The sequence below is a fragment of the Chelonia mydas genome, chromosome 9, assembly GCF_015237465.2.
Source record: "Chelonia mydas isolate rCheMyd1 chromosome 9, rCheMyd1.pri.v2, whole genome shotgun sequence".
NCBI classification, from domain to species: domain Eukaryota; kingdom Metazoa; phylum Chordata; order Testudines; family Cheloniidae; genus Chelonia; species Chelonia mydas.
The window spans coordinates 2,222,216-2,237,444 of NC_057855.1; the positions used below are offsets into that span (position 1 = coordinate 2,222,216).

The following is a 15,229-nucleotide window of genomic DNA, read 5'->3' on the forward strand; positions in this document are numbered from 1 at the left end:
ATGGAAGAAAAGTCCTGGAAGGATCACCATGCATTGCTCAACCCCAAAGAGGAAAACGAGCTGGTAAAGGAAGGAGGGGGGTGATTTCTGGTTTTCTTTTACACCTCACTGAGCCCTCTCAGCCTGTGCCATTTCCAATGGAGCTCTGTATTTTCTACAGCTAAATTCAGCATTCAAAGTGGGCTTGGTGTTTTCAGCATAGGTTCTGGTTGAAGGCTGAATCAGAGGGTCAAACCCTGAGGTCATTTATTCACTGATGTCAGTTGGGGTTTTTTGCCTGAGTAAGAACATCAAGATTCAACCCACAGAAATGAGAAAGGAAAAAGACCTAGTGCCCCTGCCAGTGAAGGACTGTTCTGACCAGTACTTTTCCTCAGGCTTTCTCCAGTCTAATCGTAACATCCTTAGCAATGGGGCTTCCACCCCTTCACAAGGGACACCACCTTGCAGGTGAACAGATCACAGGGAAGATGCTTATAAACTGGCCACATTTTTCTTTTTCCTTGGTTGAAGTCAACCCTGTATAGTTCTTCCAAGCTGGGACTGAGTCACTCTTGCTGAGGCACACCCTGCTGCAATCTTGCATAAGGATTTCTGGGGTCCTACCCTCCATGCTGTAAGTCGGGGGGTGACTAAGCTTTGCCATTGCAGCCCCCAGGGTGGAATCCCATTGCTCTCCAGATGTGCTTGCCCATCTAACCCCTGTCTTCAGGATGCTTTTGTTAATGTTCATAGAATCAGCCCTATCTCTTTTTTGTGGTGAGCGTTCTTGTGTGACTGCCGCATTTGGGGGAGGTGGGAAAGGTGGAGCAGGGGGAAGTGCTTTGGAAGTACAATTACTTCCACATTTTAGCAGCTCATGCAGTGTGCACAAAGGAGTGGTGGTGGGGAGAGCGAGAGAAGGGGGCTTTCTCCTCCCAGGCACTTGTGCAAGGGGTAGCTAGAATCCGGGTGCTCATGCTCTGATGCTGCAGCAGTCTCAGTGCCAGATGCTCCTGAGGGACTAGGAAAGGCGAGTTGCCGTGACCCTAACCCTTCTGCATCCACTGCAGACAGCTGCTGGGAGGGGCATGTGCTACACCCATTGACAGTAGAGCAGTGTCCACTCTCTCCTCACCCAGCCCCCCGAGGACCTTTGAGCCTCTGTCCTCTGCTAGCAGAATGCCCCCAGGAGCTGCTTCTCGGGTTTCCCCCTGATGCAACTGTAGCTTTTTACCCAACCCCAACTTCCTAAGAAATATAAATCTTATAGCTGAGCTTTGTAAATTACAGTATTTTAGCAGCGCCTTTTGGCGTTAAGCAGCATCCCTGAAGAGAGCTGAGGGTCTCAATCCAGTCCCTGGTGAATGGCAGGGGCTCCTATATCACATACAGGGCAAGATGGCGAGGTTGGATGTTTTAATGTCTTGTTGGCTAGCCCGGGCACATCATCCAGCTACACTGAAGAATGATTCTTAGCCAAATCAAGGCTGTCAGCAGACTTTGCTGGTGTCATGGCCAGCAGCTGAAAATAACTTCACCACAACCAACGAAAAGCATTTCTCAAAGTTCTAATTCCTGTACAGTCAGAAAAACAGACATGCCGAGACCACCTGCAACAGTGGCCTCTGGGGCGTCCCAATGCTGTTACAAAGTTATGGGCTGTTTCCTGGGGGGTGCACAGATGAAAGGCTTCCGTGCACCTTTCCCCTCCCTTGCAGACGGGGCAGCCAGACTGCTCATGAGTGCCAGAGGGAGCAGGAGGAATCCTCCTCTTGCTATTACCCCTTTGAGAGGTTATCGTTACAAGTCCTAGCCTCGCACGGGGCCTGTACTCCCCAGCTACACCGTGTCTGGCCCCAGTGGGGGGTTAAAGGATGTCTCTCTCTCTCTCACACACTCTCTCTCTACCTTGCACAGTGTGGCCCTTTGGTTGCACTCGTCTGTGGCAGGGAAGAGCGTGTGCTCAGGAGGTTGAAGGCTCCAGCTCAGCACATTCTGTGCCAGTTCCTCAGACCAAGAGACAAAGCGCTGCTGGAATGGGGCTGAGTTGCCATGGGAATGTGTCACAGCTCTGCTTGCCAAAGCCATGGCCGCCTGATTCCCAAGTATTATGTTGCCTTTAGGTGGCATCATCCTGCAACATCTTTAATGCCACAAACAGGTTCCTAGGCTCAGCAGAAATGATCCTCAATGTCCTGTCTTTTCCCTCAGTTCCTCTCTTCTATACGTTTTATCGCCTGAACGTTAAGCATTCGGCTTCCAGAGCAGTCTGTCCATACATTATCACAGCTGGCTCCTCTTGTGCTGGATCTGTGTTGGGTGATCCTGTCGATGGGATGCGGGGCATAGGGTCAACAACGTGGTGTAGAACCAAACCCCACTTTGGCTGCTGAGCAAGTGTTTACCTGCTATGGCAACACTAAGTCAGGAGGATCTGGACCTGTTCCATCCCATTTCAACAGCCTTTAATATGCCCTGCACCAGGAACCTTCATCAGCTGAAGATCTGCCCAATTTTCTTCAGGTTTTTAGCGCACGTTTTCTTTCAAAGGCTCCACTCAGGGCTCAACTTAATGAGCACTCAGCAGCTTCATGGGTCAGGTCCCAGGAGACTGGGGAGCTGCTTAAATCGAAGCACGGAGACTTGACAGTGAGGTGCTTTATTGTGAGCTTTCCCAACTGTGTGTGCAGTGCATGGGCACATACCCTCATTCCTATGCTAGGTTCAGTGTAAAACCTGGGATGCGATCTCTGGGGGCAGTCTGTTCTTTGGTTGTTCTAAAGTCCTGGTTGGGCACTTCGAGGGGATAACCCCAAGAAGTTACATCAGTTAGTACAGAACATAGAGTTCACCAGCATAGATGAACACTAGTGTCTCATCAGCTTCCAGGTTCAGCAAAAGGTGTTAATTTTAATCTATAAAGACCCATTAGATTTGGGACCTCCTTTACGAGTGCCCACCTCTTTATGCGCCATCACAAAGGACAAGGTCAGCGGAAGCCATTGGGTTGTTCATAGTCCATTTATTCGGAAGAAGGGGAGGCAGGCTGTTTCAGTGGAGAGAACACAGGCTCTGATAGCCTGCTAGTCTGGTTCAGATGGGGAATGGCCCATGGCTCCTCTTTCCACCTAAACTACTGTTTGATCGATGGAGTAGCATTCCTCTGGCAGGATGTGGGCTGTCCTGCACAGCATTCGGTCTTTGAGTGTGCCTCAGAGATCAGAAGCCACGACGATGGGCACACAATACATTGACTTTAAGAATGCAAAAGCATGATCTACTATCAATTGTGAACTCCTCCTTTGCAGTCCAACTTGTTCAATATAGTTCAATCAGGCTTCAGGGGACACAGAATTAGAGAGGCCACATAGCTGGACATGCTGCCATGTTTTTTTATGACAGCCAGTCCTTTTACTTCTCATCCTCGCATTGCTCAGCATCATTTGGTCTAATTAGCTAGTGATGAGCGAACTAGTTCCACTGGAGCAGTGGTTCCCAAACTCGTTCCGCTGCTTGCACAGGGAAAGCCCCTGCCGGGCCGGGCTGATTTGTTTACCTGCCGCGTCCGCAGGTTCGGCCAATCGCGGCTCCCACTGGCCGCAGTTCGCTGCTCCAGGCCAATGGGAGCTGCTGGAAGCGGTGGTCAGTACGTCCCTTGGCCTGCGCCGCTTCCAGCAGCTCCCATTGGATATTCTTATTTCAGTTTAACCAGGCTTTAATTTAAATTGATTAGGAACAGGTTTAAGCTAAATCAAATAAACCACTCTCAAACTGAACTAAGAGTGTCTACACAGGTTCTTTATGTCTGTTTAACTAAATAATTTTAAAATCCCACCTTAGATTTAACTGGTGAAACCTACTTGCTAGGAGTTCGGCTTCCCTAGCCAAGTTCCAACATGTGGAATTACATTCTGTTTTCCTAAACTCCCTGTGGTTTCCACCAGATATGATCTTCTTTGGTTTCTATCCTGTAGAAGATTAAGCAGTTGAGACTCCCTCCCCTACCCCATACAGAGGTGGTTGTATTTCAGTGCTGGAGTATGTGATCCCTACTATAGTGAGTATATTAAGATTACAAGTGCTGTTAAGCAGTTTGAGAATCCTTCGGGATGAAATAAAATAGAAATTTTCTTTTTTAAATGTACTTATTAACAGAGGCTGGGTCTGGGGATTCACATACCTCCAAACAAGTGGGGACCTACAATGCCCTGTGAGTGGTTTAAGTAGTCACCTATGTTTTATTTAGCTTGCGTGGATGACACAATATTGCGGCATAATTTGATTCTCGGAACCTGATTATTACTTGCAAAACCTTTTAAATGTGGGTGGCTGGCAACATTTGCTCTCCTGAGCGAGGCATTACTCTCAGGGATTATGAAGGTGGGAAGAGGAATTAAGAGGATTTATAGTCATGTGGAGCACACTGTGTTGAACCCATGTGAATTTCCTCCAGTCATTTCTGAACATGGGGTCTCCCTTGTCTTAGCTGACTCAATCCTAAAGTGGGCCCAGGTAATTCTCTGAGGATTTTCCCAGGGAGAGAGAGAGAGGAATAGACCCTTGCAGTCTGGAAAATGCATATTGGCAAAAGAGAAGGATCTGTAAAGGTGCAGCAGAAGAAAAAAAACAACCCTAAGTCATAATGACAAGCAATGGAAATGACCCATCCAGTTTTAAAGTCCTCCTCCACTGCCTGGGGTGGTTTGTTCTTTACAGACAATAGAGTTATACAAGATTTGAGTCTATAGATACAGTTGCTCATGCCAGAGGAAATGTAAGTAGTTTGTGTATAGCTGGGAGAGGGATGAAGAGTAAAGATGGGCGTGAATCCAAGCATCAAAATGTGCATATGTCTGTCTGATGTTTCGGAATCTGGCTCAAGATACAAATTGTGCAGTTGGTCCTTGTCTCAACAGAGATTGAACCACACTGCAGAAATTCAGAGTGTTTGAAACCAGACTGGAATCAAATGTCTTGGGCCTTTCACTAGCTAAAAATTTAAATAGGATGGATGTGTGACATACCAGGATACAATCCAGAGCAGTGGGGGACTGTGTCACCCCTGCCCTGCAACCTGGGGTGCCTTACAATGCCTTGCTGAATTAGTTCCCATCTGGGCCGCTCACAAACAGCCTTCCAGAATGCATGCCACACCCAGAGTATCTGTGTGTAACTGCAGCCTGCCAGCCACACACGGGTTATACCCTGGCTCTCACCAGCCTTGGTTATACTGCAGGGTGACCCCAATACACCCCCAGTCTTACATTTCTGGGGAGAAATCTATGTCCTGTACTGCCCAGCCCTCTCCTGGACAGTACAAAATATGTTAAGTCCATTATTCCTGAAAGTGAATAATACCAATTCTGTAACCTTTCCGTTGTAAGCTGGTTAATCAAAATCCAGCCCGTTACGGATTCACACATATCATTGAACTCTACAAACAGGCAATATTAATCAGAGCAAAGTTCTGAAGTGAACATATAGTTCCCATTCACCTTGCAGGACCTGAGAAGTTTGTGATCTCTGTTTCATGCTTGTATTTCAAATGAACAGATGGAAGAATATGCTGACCCTTCCCTTTTACACAAATCCGATAGAGATTGATAGAGAATGATAGCTCTCTACAGATTTTTTTTTTAACCAACCAAGAGAATTTAATAGAAAATTATATTCTTCCTATGGGACTATATATAAAAAAGAAAGAAAAAGAAAGGATTTCACTCACCATTTAAGTCAGCAGATATTTTTTCTCGGTAATCCGATTAAGCTTTTGGAGAATGCTGTTGTTTTAACTACTATTAAATTCCATAGGACTTTCCCATAAGGATTTGGTGACTGTTTGGGGTCTAAGCTTCCTCGGAGTCCAGTCACCTTAAAACCTGCGTGTGTCTATAGTTTGCACCTGCGTGAGCCATAGAATCACAGGACAGAAGGGATCTCGAGAGGCCCTCACGTCCAGTCCTCGCCTCCCCTACCCCAAGTGACAAGATGTAGGTGTCTCCTCCCTACACTGCTGAGTATGAACACGGGAGCGACCGACCAAGCTATGGCCAACACCCCCCGCTAGTGAGGGGTGCGCTGGATGTCACAGGGTGACTCAAATGCCCTCCGCTCTTACAGAGAGGCAGGTAGATTTCTGCCTGGGTGCCGTCTCCCCAGGTGTCCCGCGGATGGTCTCTGGGAGGTGGCGGTCCCGGGAAAGGCGCCAGGGGCACATGGGCAGCGGCTCCGGCAGGAGGTGGCGGGTTTTTGTGCCTCAGAGGTGGCAGCCCGGCCTCCGGCTGGGTGCTGGAGGAAGGCAGGGGGAGCGCGGGAGGGGCGCAGAGCAGGGCGGCTGGCGGTGTCGGCTGGCTGGGCGGCCGTTCTGCACCGAGAGCCAGGGCGGGTGCCAGCGCGGGTGCCAGCCTGGGCGCGCTCCCTGGTTTGCGGTGCCTGCCCCGCGGCGCCTCAGGCCGGCCTCTCCCGAGGGCGGAGGGCCTGCGGCCTGGGGGAAGTTCCTCCTCCCAGCCCCACAGGGCCCCGCGCCGCGGACAGGCCCCCGCGGTGCAGGCCGGCCTGGGGCTGGCGGCTCCCCGGCCTGGCGGAGCGTGGCAGGCCGCAGGCTGGACGGGCGGCCCTGGCGGCCTCACAGTCCCACACCTGCCTCCTGGTCGCCAGGTGCGGCAGCACCAGCACCGCCCCCTCCAACCCCGGCCGCAAGCCCTGGGCCGGGCACGTACGGCCGGGGGGAGATGGACCCTGGGGACGGGGCGGGCGGAGGAGGGCGGGGCAGATGGGACACCGTGTGTGGGAGTGGGAGAGCCACACCTGGCGCGGGGGGGACAGGTCCCTGGAGGGGCAGAATGTGAGGGAGGGGAGGAGGGTGGGGACACGGACAGGCCCCTGGTTTGGGGAAGGGAACTGTGTGTGGGGTGGAGAGACAGGGCCTGGGTGGGATTGGGGAGGGGGCTAGGAGGGTGGGGACACAGACAGGCCCCTGGTTGGGAACTGTGTGTGGGGTGGAGAGACAGGGCCTGGGTGGGATTTTTGAGGCAGGGGGAAGGGAAACAGGACTTGCAGGGGCAAGAGGAGAACGATGCGTGTGTTGGGTAGGGAACCAGGCCCTATGCTGGCAGTGGGGTGATAGAGACAGGGGCTGGGCACAGGACATTGTGGGAGTGCCCGGACGGCGTGTGTAGAGGACAGACAGGAGTCGTAGGGAAGAAAGGAACCAGGAGTGTTGGGAATAGAGACGGATGCAGGGAGGGGAGTAATCTGCGGGGAAGGGCAGTGGGATGGGACAATGGAATAACGTGCCTTCGTGGTTTGTGTGATGGGGAAGAGTCCAGTGAGCCTCAGTAAGGGGGGTGAGAGAACCAGGAAGTGGGCTAAGAAATAAGGAGAGATACAAAGCAGACTGGGGAAACATTCGAACAGTGAGGGGAAAGGAGGAGCGAGAACAATGAAGGTGAAGATAGGTGGAGGCAGGCAGCAAAAAATAGTTATTCACTTGCTCACATCTGGGAAAAATGGCGTTTGAGGAGCGACACAGACAGAGGCTGCTGCATGCACTTTCATTGGAACTGCTGTGCCTGCCGTACAGCGCTGTGCTGAGAAGGGTTGGGCCTTCTGGCCCTATGCAGAAGGGTTGACCCCTCTGGCACTATGCAGAAAGGATCTCATTTGTACTCACTTTGGAAACGGCCTTTCAGTGTCAGTGAAGTATTGGCTGTGGAAATCCAAGTGGACACTTTGTGAATCAGCAGATCTTCCCAGTAGTTGGTTTGCAAAACACCAGCCTGGGAGCTACTGTAGACTGGGGAAGGAGCAGACTCAGGGGGTGAAAATCCTGGCCCCTATTAAAGCCAACAACAAAACTCCTGCTGGGCTTCAGTTAGGCCAGGATTTCACTACACATTTGTTCACTTTAGACAGATTTGTAGGTGTTGAGTTGTGGAGTTATTGCACAGACACCTACCCAGGGTCCTGAGTGCAAGGGATGGACCATAATAAAAGCATTACGAGCTACAGCACACATAATAGGTGATTGTCAGAAGTGTGGACCAAACATAAAGCAGACTAATGTACATGAAAATCCAAGGTGCAGTTGGAGGAGAAACATGGGGATTAGAAAATGCAGTAATAATTTTTTAACAATAGAATGTTATTAGGACTACAACAGCATGCCAGGTTATGAAAGTGGAAGGACAAACAGGGAAGATAATGAAGGATCATAGAAAGGTGCTCAGGGTTCTGTGTATGATTAAGAACCACATTATGGGACATCAGGCAGGAAAAAAAAATTGCATCCTTAATTATGTATATGGCACCCAGATACTACATTGATAGCACATTAGAAACTCAGAGATATACTATTCAGAACCACGAAAAGTCTTCCTAACTTCAAGGGGGTTTCTGTCCTGCAGGGTAGATTCCCTGCAGTAACACAAAGTTCCTGTACAAATACACTCCACTGCTGCAGGGTAGCTGGGGTTTTAAGGCTCTGAGACTATATATGAATTAGATAGGTAGAAGTATTACTGTGACAGACCAGCTGGATTATGGCAGGGAAAACTATAGGATCAAGCTAATTCTTCAAAGCTACATGGATGGAAGGTTGAGAATGGGCCTTTCCTTCCATATTAAATATGTGATACTGCCTGGTTTTGGTGGGTTTGGTGTATATTTTGCCTTAATTTTAATGACATGTTTAGCTGATACACAATTTCATCTCCCAAACTGAAAACGTGGTTGCTTAAAGGGGGTGTATTAGCTAGAAAGTCTTTGCAGCTCTGCCCTTTAAAACAAGTCTCAATGTCAAACCGTTTCAAAATAATGTCTTGTCTTTGTCCCACAGGAGATATTTGGCTACAAAACTCAAGGCTGCCGGAGAGCCATGTGCATTGCTGGATATATCTTCTCCTGTGGGGCTCTTCTCCTTCTGTTTTACTGGAAGCCAGCATGGGATGTGTGGGCAAACTGCATCCCATGTAACTTGCAAGAAGCAGATGTCATATTGCTTAGAACAACAGTAAGTGCACACTATAAAATGTACTTTTAACTGGACATCTTATTAATTAATTCATATAAATATAATATAATTCATATTCATTTCACACACACACACACACACACACACACTTAAGCAGCCTGTCCTACTCTCTCAGTGTGTAATAGCAATTTTCTAGTATTTTCCAGTGTAAATACTTGAGTTCAGATGTGGACTGGCAGGGAGAAGTCAGGCATTTGAGGAGCCCACTAACTCCAAATCATTTCCATACAGACATTTTCAGGGAAAGTGATTCAAAACTATTGTGCAGAGGTTAGGGTTACACTAACTAGAATTCAGATACTTTACCACTGAGCATTAGATGCCTCGTTTACACTGCATATCCCCATTGCTTAACCACTAGCATTAGAGTAGGTCTCATTCCAATGTGATTACTGCATAACACTGCAGAATGCTAACTTCTTCTGTATTTGCTTACCCTACCTACCCCCAAGAATGCAGAAGACAGGACACAACAGAGGGGTCAATCCTAACAAATATGGTTGAGCCTATCTTTTGTGTAATGCATGTGGCTAATATCATGAGAGAAACTCTATAGGATTGAATTTTAGAGAGCTGTATCTTAAGCCTGAGTTACGTTAGACTTCCACTAATTATATCAGTGCAAACACCTAATATGCATTTGATCCCCAATATATGCACTACATCCCGAATATAGATGCACTTAAAACAATTCATAACTTACTGCATTGTTGTAATAGTGATTAATAACTGACCACACCAAGCTAGATTGATTAAAGCACAATTTAAACTGGTTTAAGTGCATTTGTATTTGGCATTTGCACTTGTGTAATTAGATCAAATTTAGTTACACTGGTTCTCATTTTCTACTATAGCAAGGCCTTAGTAATATTGCAGCCCTCATTTTGAGAAACACATGTTTTCCAGGGTCAGGAAGCATGATTAAAATGGGCGATGTTTTAGACCTAGACAGAGTTCACTAGGCGAAGCAGACCGTAATGAAGCTCTCTGTTCTTGGCTCCTAACCAAAAGTTCTGTAATTATGTACTGCCAGTCTCTGCCATGGCTTTACACAGAGACCTACACTAAGAATGTGTCATTCCTTCAAAGCACACTGAACTTTTCTTTATTCCTCTAGGATGAATTTCAAAAATACACCAGAAAGAAGGTGACCTGGATTGACTTGTCCACAATGAATCTATCAGTTAGAGATTCATCAGATAGTCTCTTTGTTGCTGACAAAGATTCTGTCATAAACAGAGCCATAATGAAGCCAGAATTAAAAGTAAGTCATGGATGGATGTATACAATACGTGGTGTTAGGTGAAGAGGCGGATGAAAGCTCTTATCTCAATTTCCTCCTGTGGCTCCCATTAACTTTGACTGGAATTATATCCACACATTAAGGAAGGGAACTGGCCCTGTAATACAGTGAATCTGGGTGTTCTAAGTGGCATTTGTGCTATTTGGTTTTGCAGGTCAGAAGCATTCAGGTACAGAAAATCCGGTATATTTGGGATCTCTCTGTGAAGCAGTTCCAGAAAGTTGGGTGAGTTTAACCACTCGTTACAAAGTTCTTTGAAGAAGCAAAAGCTCCTTTCAGGACATCATTGTTTGAGCTTTCTCATGGTTATCTTAGATCGCTAGATGACAGCAACTCATGTTACGATATACATCACAAGTTTGGAACTGGTCTGACGTGCGAAGAACAGAATATCAGGTACAGTCCACAGCATTTCTAGTCTATTCAGTATTTCAGATTTAAATAGGCATACGGGCCCAATTCTTTTCTTCCGTACTCACATTTCACATCAGTTTATTGCCATTTACTTCAGTAGTAATGTAAAGTGCACTGATGACATTGAGAGGGTGGACAAAAATGAATGCAACTTTCACTCTGAGGAGCATAATCATGAATGTCCTCAATTACAGTAATGTAAATCTGCAGAAATGCCATTGACTCAATGAGGTTACAATTGGCCCTAAGAATGGGAGATGAAGGGAGGAGGTGCTGCCATGTTTCACCAGTCTACCAAGCCAGGCTCACAGCAAGAGTCAGTGGTAGATCAAAGACGCTTTTCGGCCTTTTATAAAACTTGCAGGAATTGCATGAGACAAGTGAACATTGGTCTCAGCATAATTCCACCTCGGATTCAATAGCTTCTTGATAGACTTCTGTCCCAATCAACCATCTGTGTTCTTGATATTACTTTTAAGATATGGTTTTACCATTATTTTATAATGTCATATTTTGTGTGTGTGAATTCTTAGTTACATCAGAGGTCTGAACTGAAAGAGCTAGGGACCTTCTATAAGGGAGTATGCCAGGGAACTTTGTTTCTCTGATATTAACCAATTCATGATCTCATGCAGGAGGTTAGTGTGTGGGCCCAATGCCATTGAAGTTGAAATTCGTCCTATTTGGAAGTTACTTTTTAAAGAGGTAAGCTGCATCTCTACTTTTAAGTCTTGTTATTTGAATCGTAGAATCATAGAAGAGTAGGGTTGGAAGAGACCTCAGGAGGTCATCCAGTCCAACCCCCTGCTCAAAGCAGGACCAATCCCCAACTAAATCATCCCAGCCAGGGCTTTGTCAAGCCTGACCTTAAAAACTTCTAAGGAAGGAGATTCCACCACCTCCCTAGGTAACCCATTCCAGTGCTTCACCACCCTCCTAGTGAAATAGTGTTTCCTAATATCCAACCTAGACCTCCCCCACTGCAACTTGAAGAGATAGCTCAGAAACGTTTTGAGAGTAATATTTCATTTTTCTACCCTGGAATTCAGCAATTGATGGCCTAGATCCTTACTAAAACAAAGCAGTGTAGAAAAAACTCAGTGATACATGGTACAGTCATCCCTTCAGTTATGCCAGTTCCATTCCTTTAACTACAATGGAGTTATACTGGTATAACACAGAGGACAATTTGACCCTTTATGTACAGTTTAAAAAAAAATAGATGGCGCATTAAAAAAGAAAAATGTGATTGCTGGGTCTTGTTCTGGTCTCGTTGTCACTGTGGTATAAATCAAGAGTAACTCCACTGAGTTACATTAGTGTAAAGCTTCTGTAAGAGAGAAATCAGGACTATTCTGCATATGAGCACATCCATATAGGGTGTAGCCACACTACTTCCGATTAGGAACTCATTGTATCTCATACGATGAGCCAGACATGAGCAGTACCTTGATGGGTGACCAGCCACTTTCACAGCAAGTGGTGTTGGTGACTGAGTACTTGTTCCCTCGGGGTCAGTACTAGATTGATACCCATCCTGGTGTGAGGAGTCACCATCTTTAAGACGAGGTGTACAATTTCAGGTTTGATCATTAATAATCCAATAGCACGTTTTGCAAGGATAGAGGTTAGCCGAGTGTCCTACATTCTGTCTCCTTAAATTCTCCTTGTCAATTGAAATACAGAAAGTATTTTTGACTTTGTATCCTAAACTATTCGTTCATAGTGCTGTACCCTGCTAAACAGCTGCTGTTTCTCTGCAGAAGTGACTGCATTCAGTATTGAGTGCGGGAATTGTAATGCCCAAGAGAACTCCAGGAGAGCACTTTAAAACAGGCTAGTTAATTTGAACTTTACACGGGCATGCAAGTGTGCAGCCTCATGCGTGACGGTTTTTAGGACTGTGCCTCTAGGCAGGTCTCTGAAAGCTGTGGTGCTTTGCACAAGGAAGTGTCCGAGAAGGGGTGCCCTGGTGGTAATATTGGCTGGGCTGCTACTGTATTGGCTGAGCGTACATCTTTGTTTTGCTCCTGACCCTTCATTCCTTACACCTGGGTGAATATTTGTGAAAGTGTGTTCCCATAATTTTCATTCAGGAGTTAAATTTTTCAGTAAATTATTTACTCAGTGCTAGCCTTATGCAGGCAAAGATCCCATTGCCTTCAGTGGGTATGCTGACTTCTCCAGAATGGAGCCTTTAGTTTAATGACTGAAGAGAGGGCTAGTATCTAGACAGCTTGAGACCACCAATTCATTTTGGAGAAATCACTGCACAGCCACCAGATGGCAACTAGTTCTGAGCCAGATCAAATTGACAAAGTGGAGGTGAAAGCGATCAGTCCCCTGAACCACCATGGGAGAGCGTTGGCTTGTGACGAGCACCACAATTTTGTTTTAAATTACACTGAAAAGATTCCTTGAAATCTCTGGTGAAACCTTTTCATCTTGTCCCACGTGTAAGCGGCCGCTGAACAACCCGTGAATTTCTCCTGACGGTGTGATACTTTTGTGTTTGCAGATTTTAAATCCCTTTTATGTGTTCCAAGCCTTCACTCTGACTCTGTGGCTGAGCCAAGGTTACATCGAGTATTCCATGGCTATCATAATCTTGTCAATCATTTCTATTGGCTTAACAGTGTATGATCTCAGACAGGTAAGGCTGCTATTCGTGTCATCAGTTTCCCAGTTCAGCCAGCAGTAATACTTTCATTTCTCTCAGACACAGAATAAGAAGCAATTTCTGCACTCAGTGCTTTTGGTTAGCTGGTATTATTGCAGATTCCACAAATTCACTGAAGATTAGAGTTGGGCCATCCATGAATTTTGAATCCAGCTTCGATTTCCCCAAAGTGCAAGGGGGTTCAGAGCCTGCAAATAACAGGCCTTAACATAAAAAAAAAATATGTGGGAGTAGTTTTAAATTCTCAGATGAGTTAATACATCTCTGCCTTTTAGACACATCTTCCAGTAACTTCACTTTACCTCAGTCATTCTCTGAGGAAAAAGATATTGTATTTTTCAGATGAAGCCACAAAAATGTTCCGAGTTGGCCTATGCACCCAAAGCTAACATGCTTATCCAAGATGTACCCGAATTGCTTCATTTAGTCTGCATACCAGGCTTAGAGTTTATTAGTTCAACCTGATGAGGTACTTGCTCACTGGTCTGGGATCTCAGCACTTTGCAGGACCAGGCTGTTTGTGAGGACAAATACTCCTAACATTTCTGGCACTTCCTGCCTTTAAGTCAGGCTAAAAGTACAGAGAATAGCCTCTCCTGGTATTCAGAGCTGCCAGCCATCTTGGCCAGGCAGCGAACTCCGACTGCGAAAAACTATGCAAAGAAAAATAACCCTATTTTCAAAGCTCAAGGAACAGGCAATTCAGGCATTTGGGACAAGGTTCGGCTGGGTGGTAAAGTAGTTTAATTTCAGCAGTTTGGCATTCCATGGTTTGCAAACGGAGTGACATAAATGCATTGCTGAGGTGGCAGTGGAAGGGGGAGGCAGTGGGAAAGTCAGCTTTCAGACTTCCGACTGACTGTCATCTCGGTGCAAGGGACACTGCTTTATCACTTAAACATGGGTTGTAAACCATGTGTAACAAGCTACAGTGTGAGTCACCAGTGAAAGATGGCCCTACGTCTGTTACATATGACCTCCACTGAATTACTAAGTCACGTACTTAGAAGAATTGAATCCTAGAGCAAGTGATAGTGGGCTCTGCCCTGTTCACCACCACCCCGGAGACAGATGATCTACTGTCCTTGTTGGAGTAGATTATGGCACTGAGTTACTTCTAGTTTGTTACTGTCCTAGCTCAAATGCACAGCACAAACCTCACACAGGTCTAAGCAAGCATACGGGTGAAGCAGCCCCAGTGTGGCATTTCAATTGTTGTGCACATCCAGCATTCCAGGGCACCCAGAACGCAAACAATGGGCTAGGCGGTGTTCTTGGGCAAGGTCAAAGTCCAAGCTTTTAGCATGAAGAGTGACAGCTTTTTGAGCCTCAGGGTCTTCTTCCAACTGGTATGAAGTTTTCATAAGAAGAACACTGATTAAGAAGCCCACACCTATGACTAGATTTTATAAGTAACTTTTAAATTAAGGTGACATATCCCTGCTACAATACTGTACACAGCCCAAACCTGTGATACTTCACCTCATCAGGTTAGAACTCTGGATATGCAAATTGCTAAATTGGATTACAACCAGCCACCGGCCATGTAGAGATACCTAGCTAAAATGACCAAAAGTATAGATTCTGTTTCTGTTTTTTTGCAGTAGTAACCTCTGTAATAACTGTATATTTACACTCAGTTGTTCTATTGAGCCCCTTTCTAGCAGGGAAAAAAATGGACCAACATGTGGAAATTCACTACTTGGGGATTGGAAATGTCATTGAAAACAGCTTGATTCATTTCTTAGTGTTGCAAAGCAGGAGTAACTTTACTGATGTGAAATTTGAATGAGTGGAAAATCAGGCCTCAATACACTGT

The 15,229-nt window shown here is 46.2% G+C and overlaps 1 protein-coding gene across 1 annotated transcript in view; it reads left to right on the forward strand.

Annotated features, from left to right (window-relative positions):
- ATP13A5 (ATPase 13A5) overlaps positions 1-15,229 on the forward strand; it is a 52,701-nt gene continuing 37,472 nt past the window's right edge. The window contains exons 1-7 of the mRNA XM_007069028.4: positions 1-63; positions 8,819-8,992; positions 10,131-10,277; positions 10,471-10,541; positions 10,632-10,712; positions 11,366-11,435; positions 13,249-13,383. Of these exons, the coding sequence (XP_007069090.2) occupies positions 1-63; positions 8,819-8,992; positions 10,131-10,277; positions 10,471-10,541; positions 10,632-10,712; positions 11,366-11,435; positions 13,249-13,383 (741 nt within the window). The remainder of the gene's footprint in view (positions 64-8,818; positions 8,993-10,130; positions 10,278-10,470; positions 10,542-10,631; positions 10,713-11,365; positions 11,436-13,248; positions 13,384-15,229) is intronic.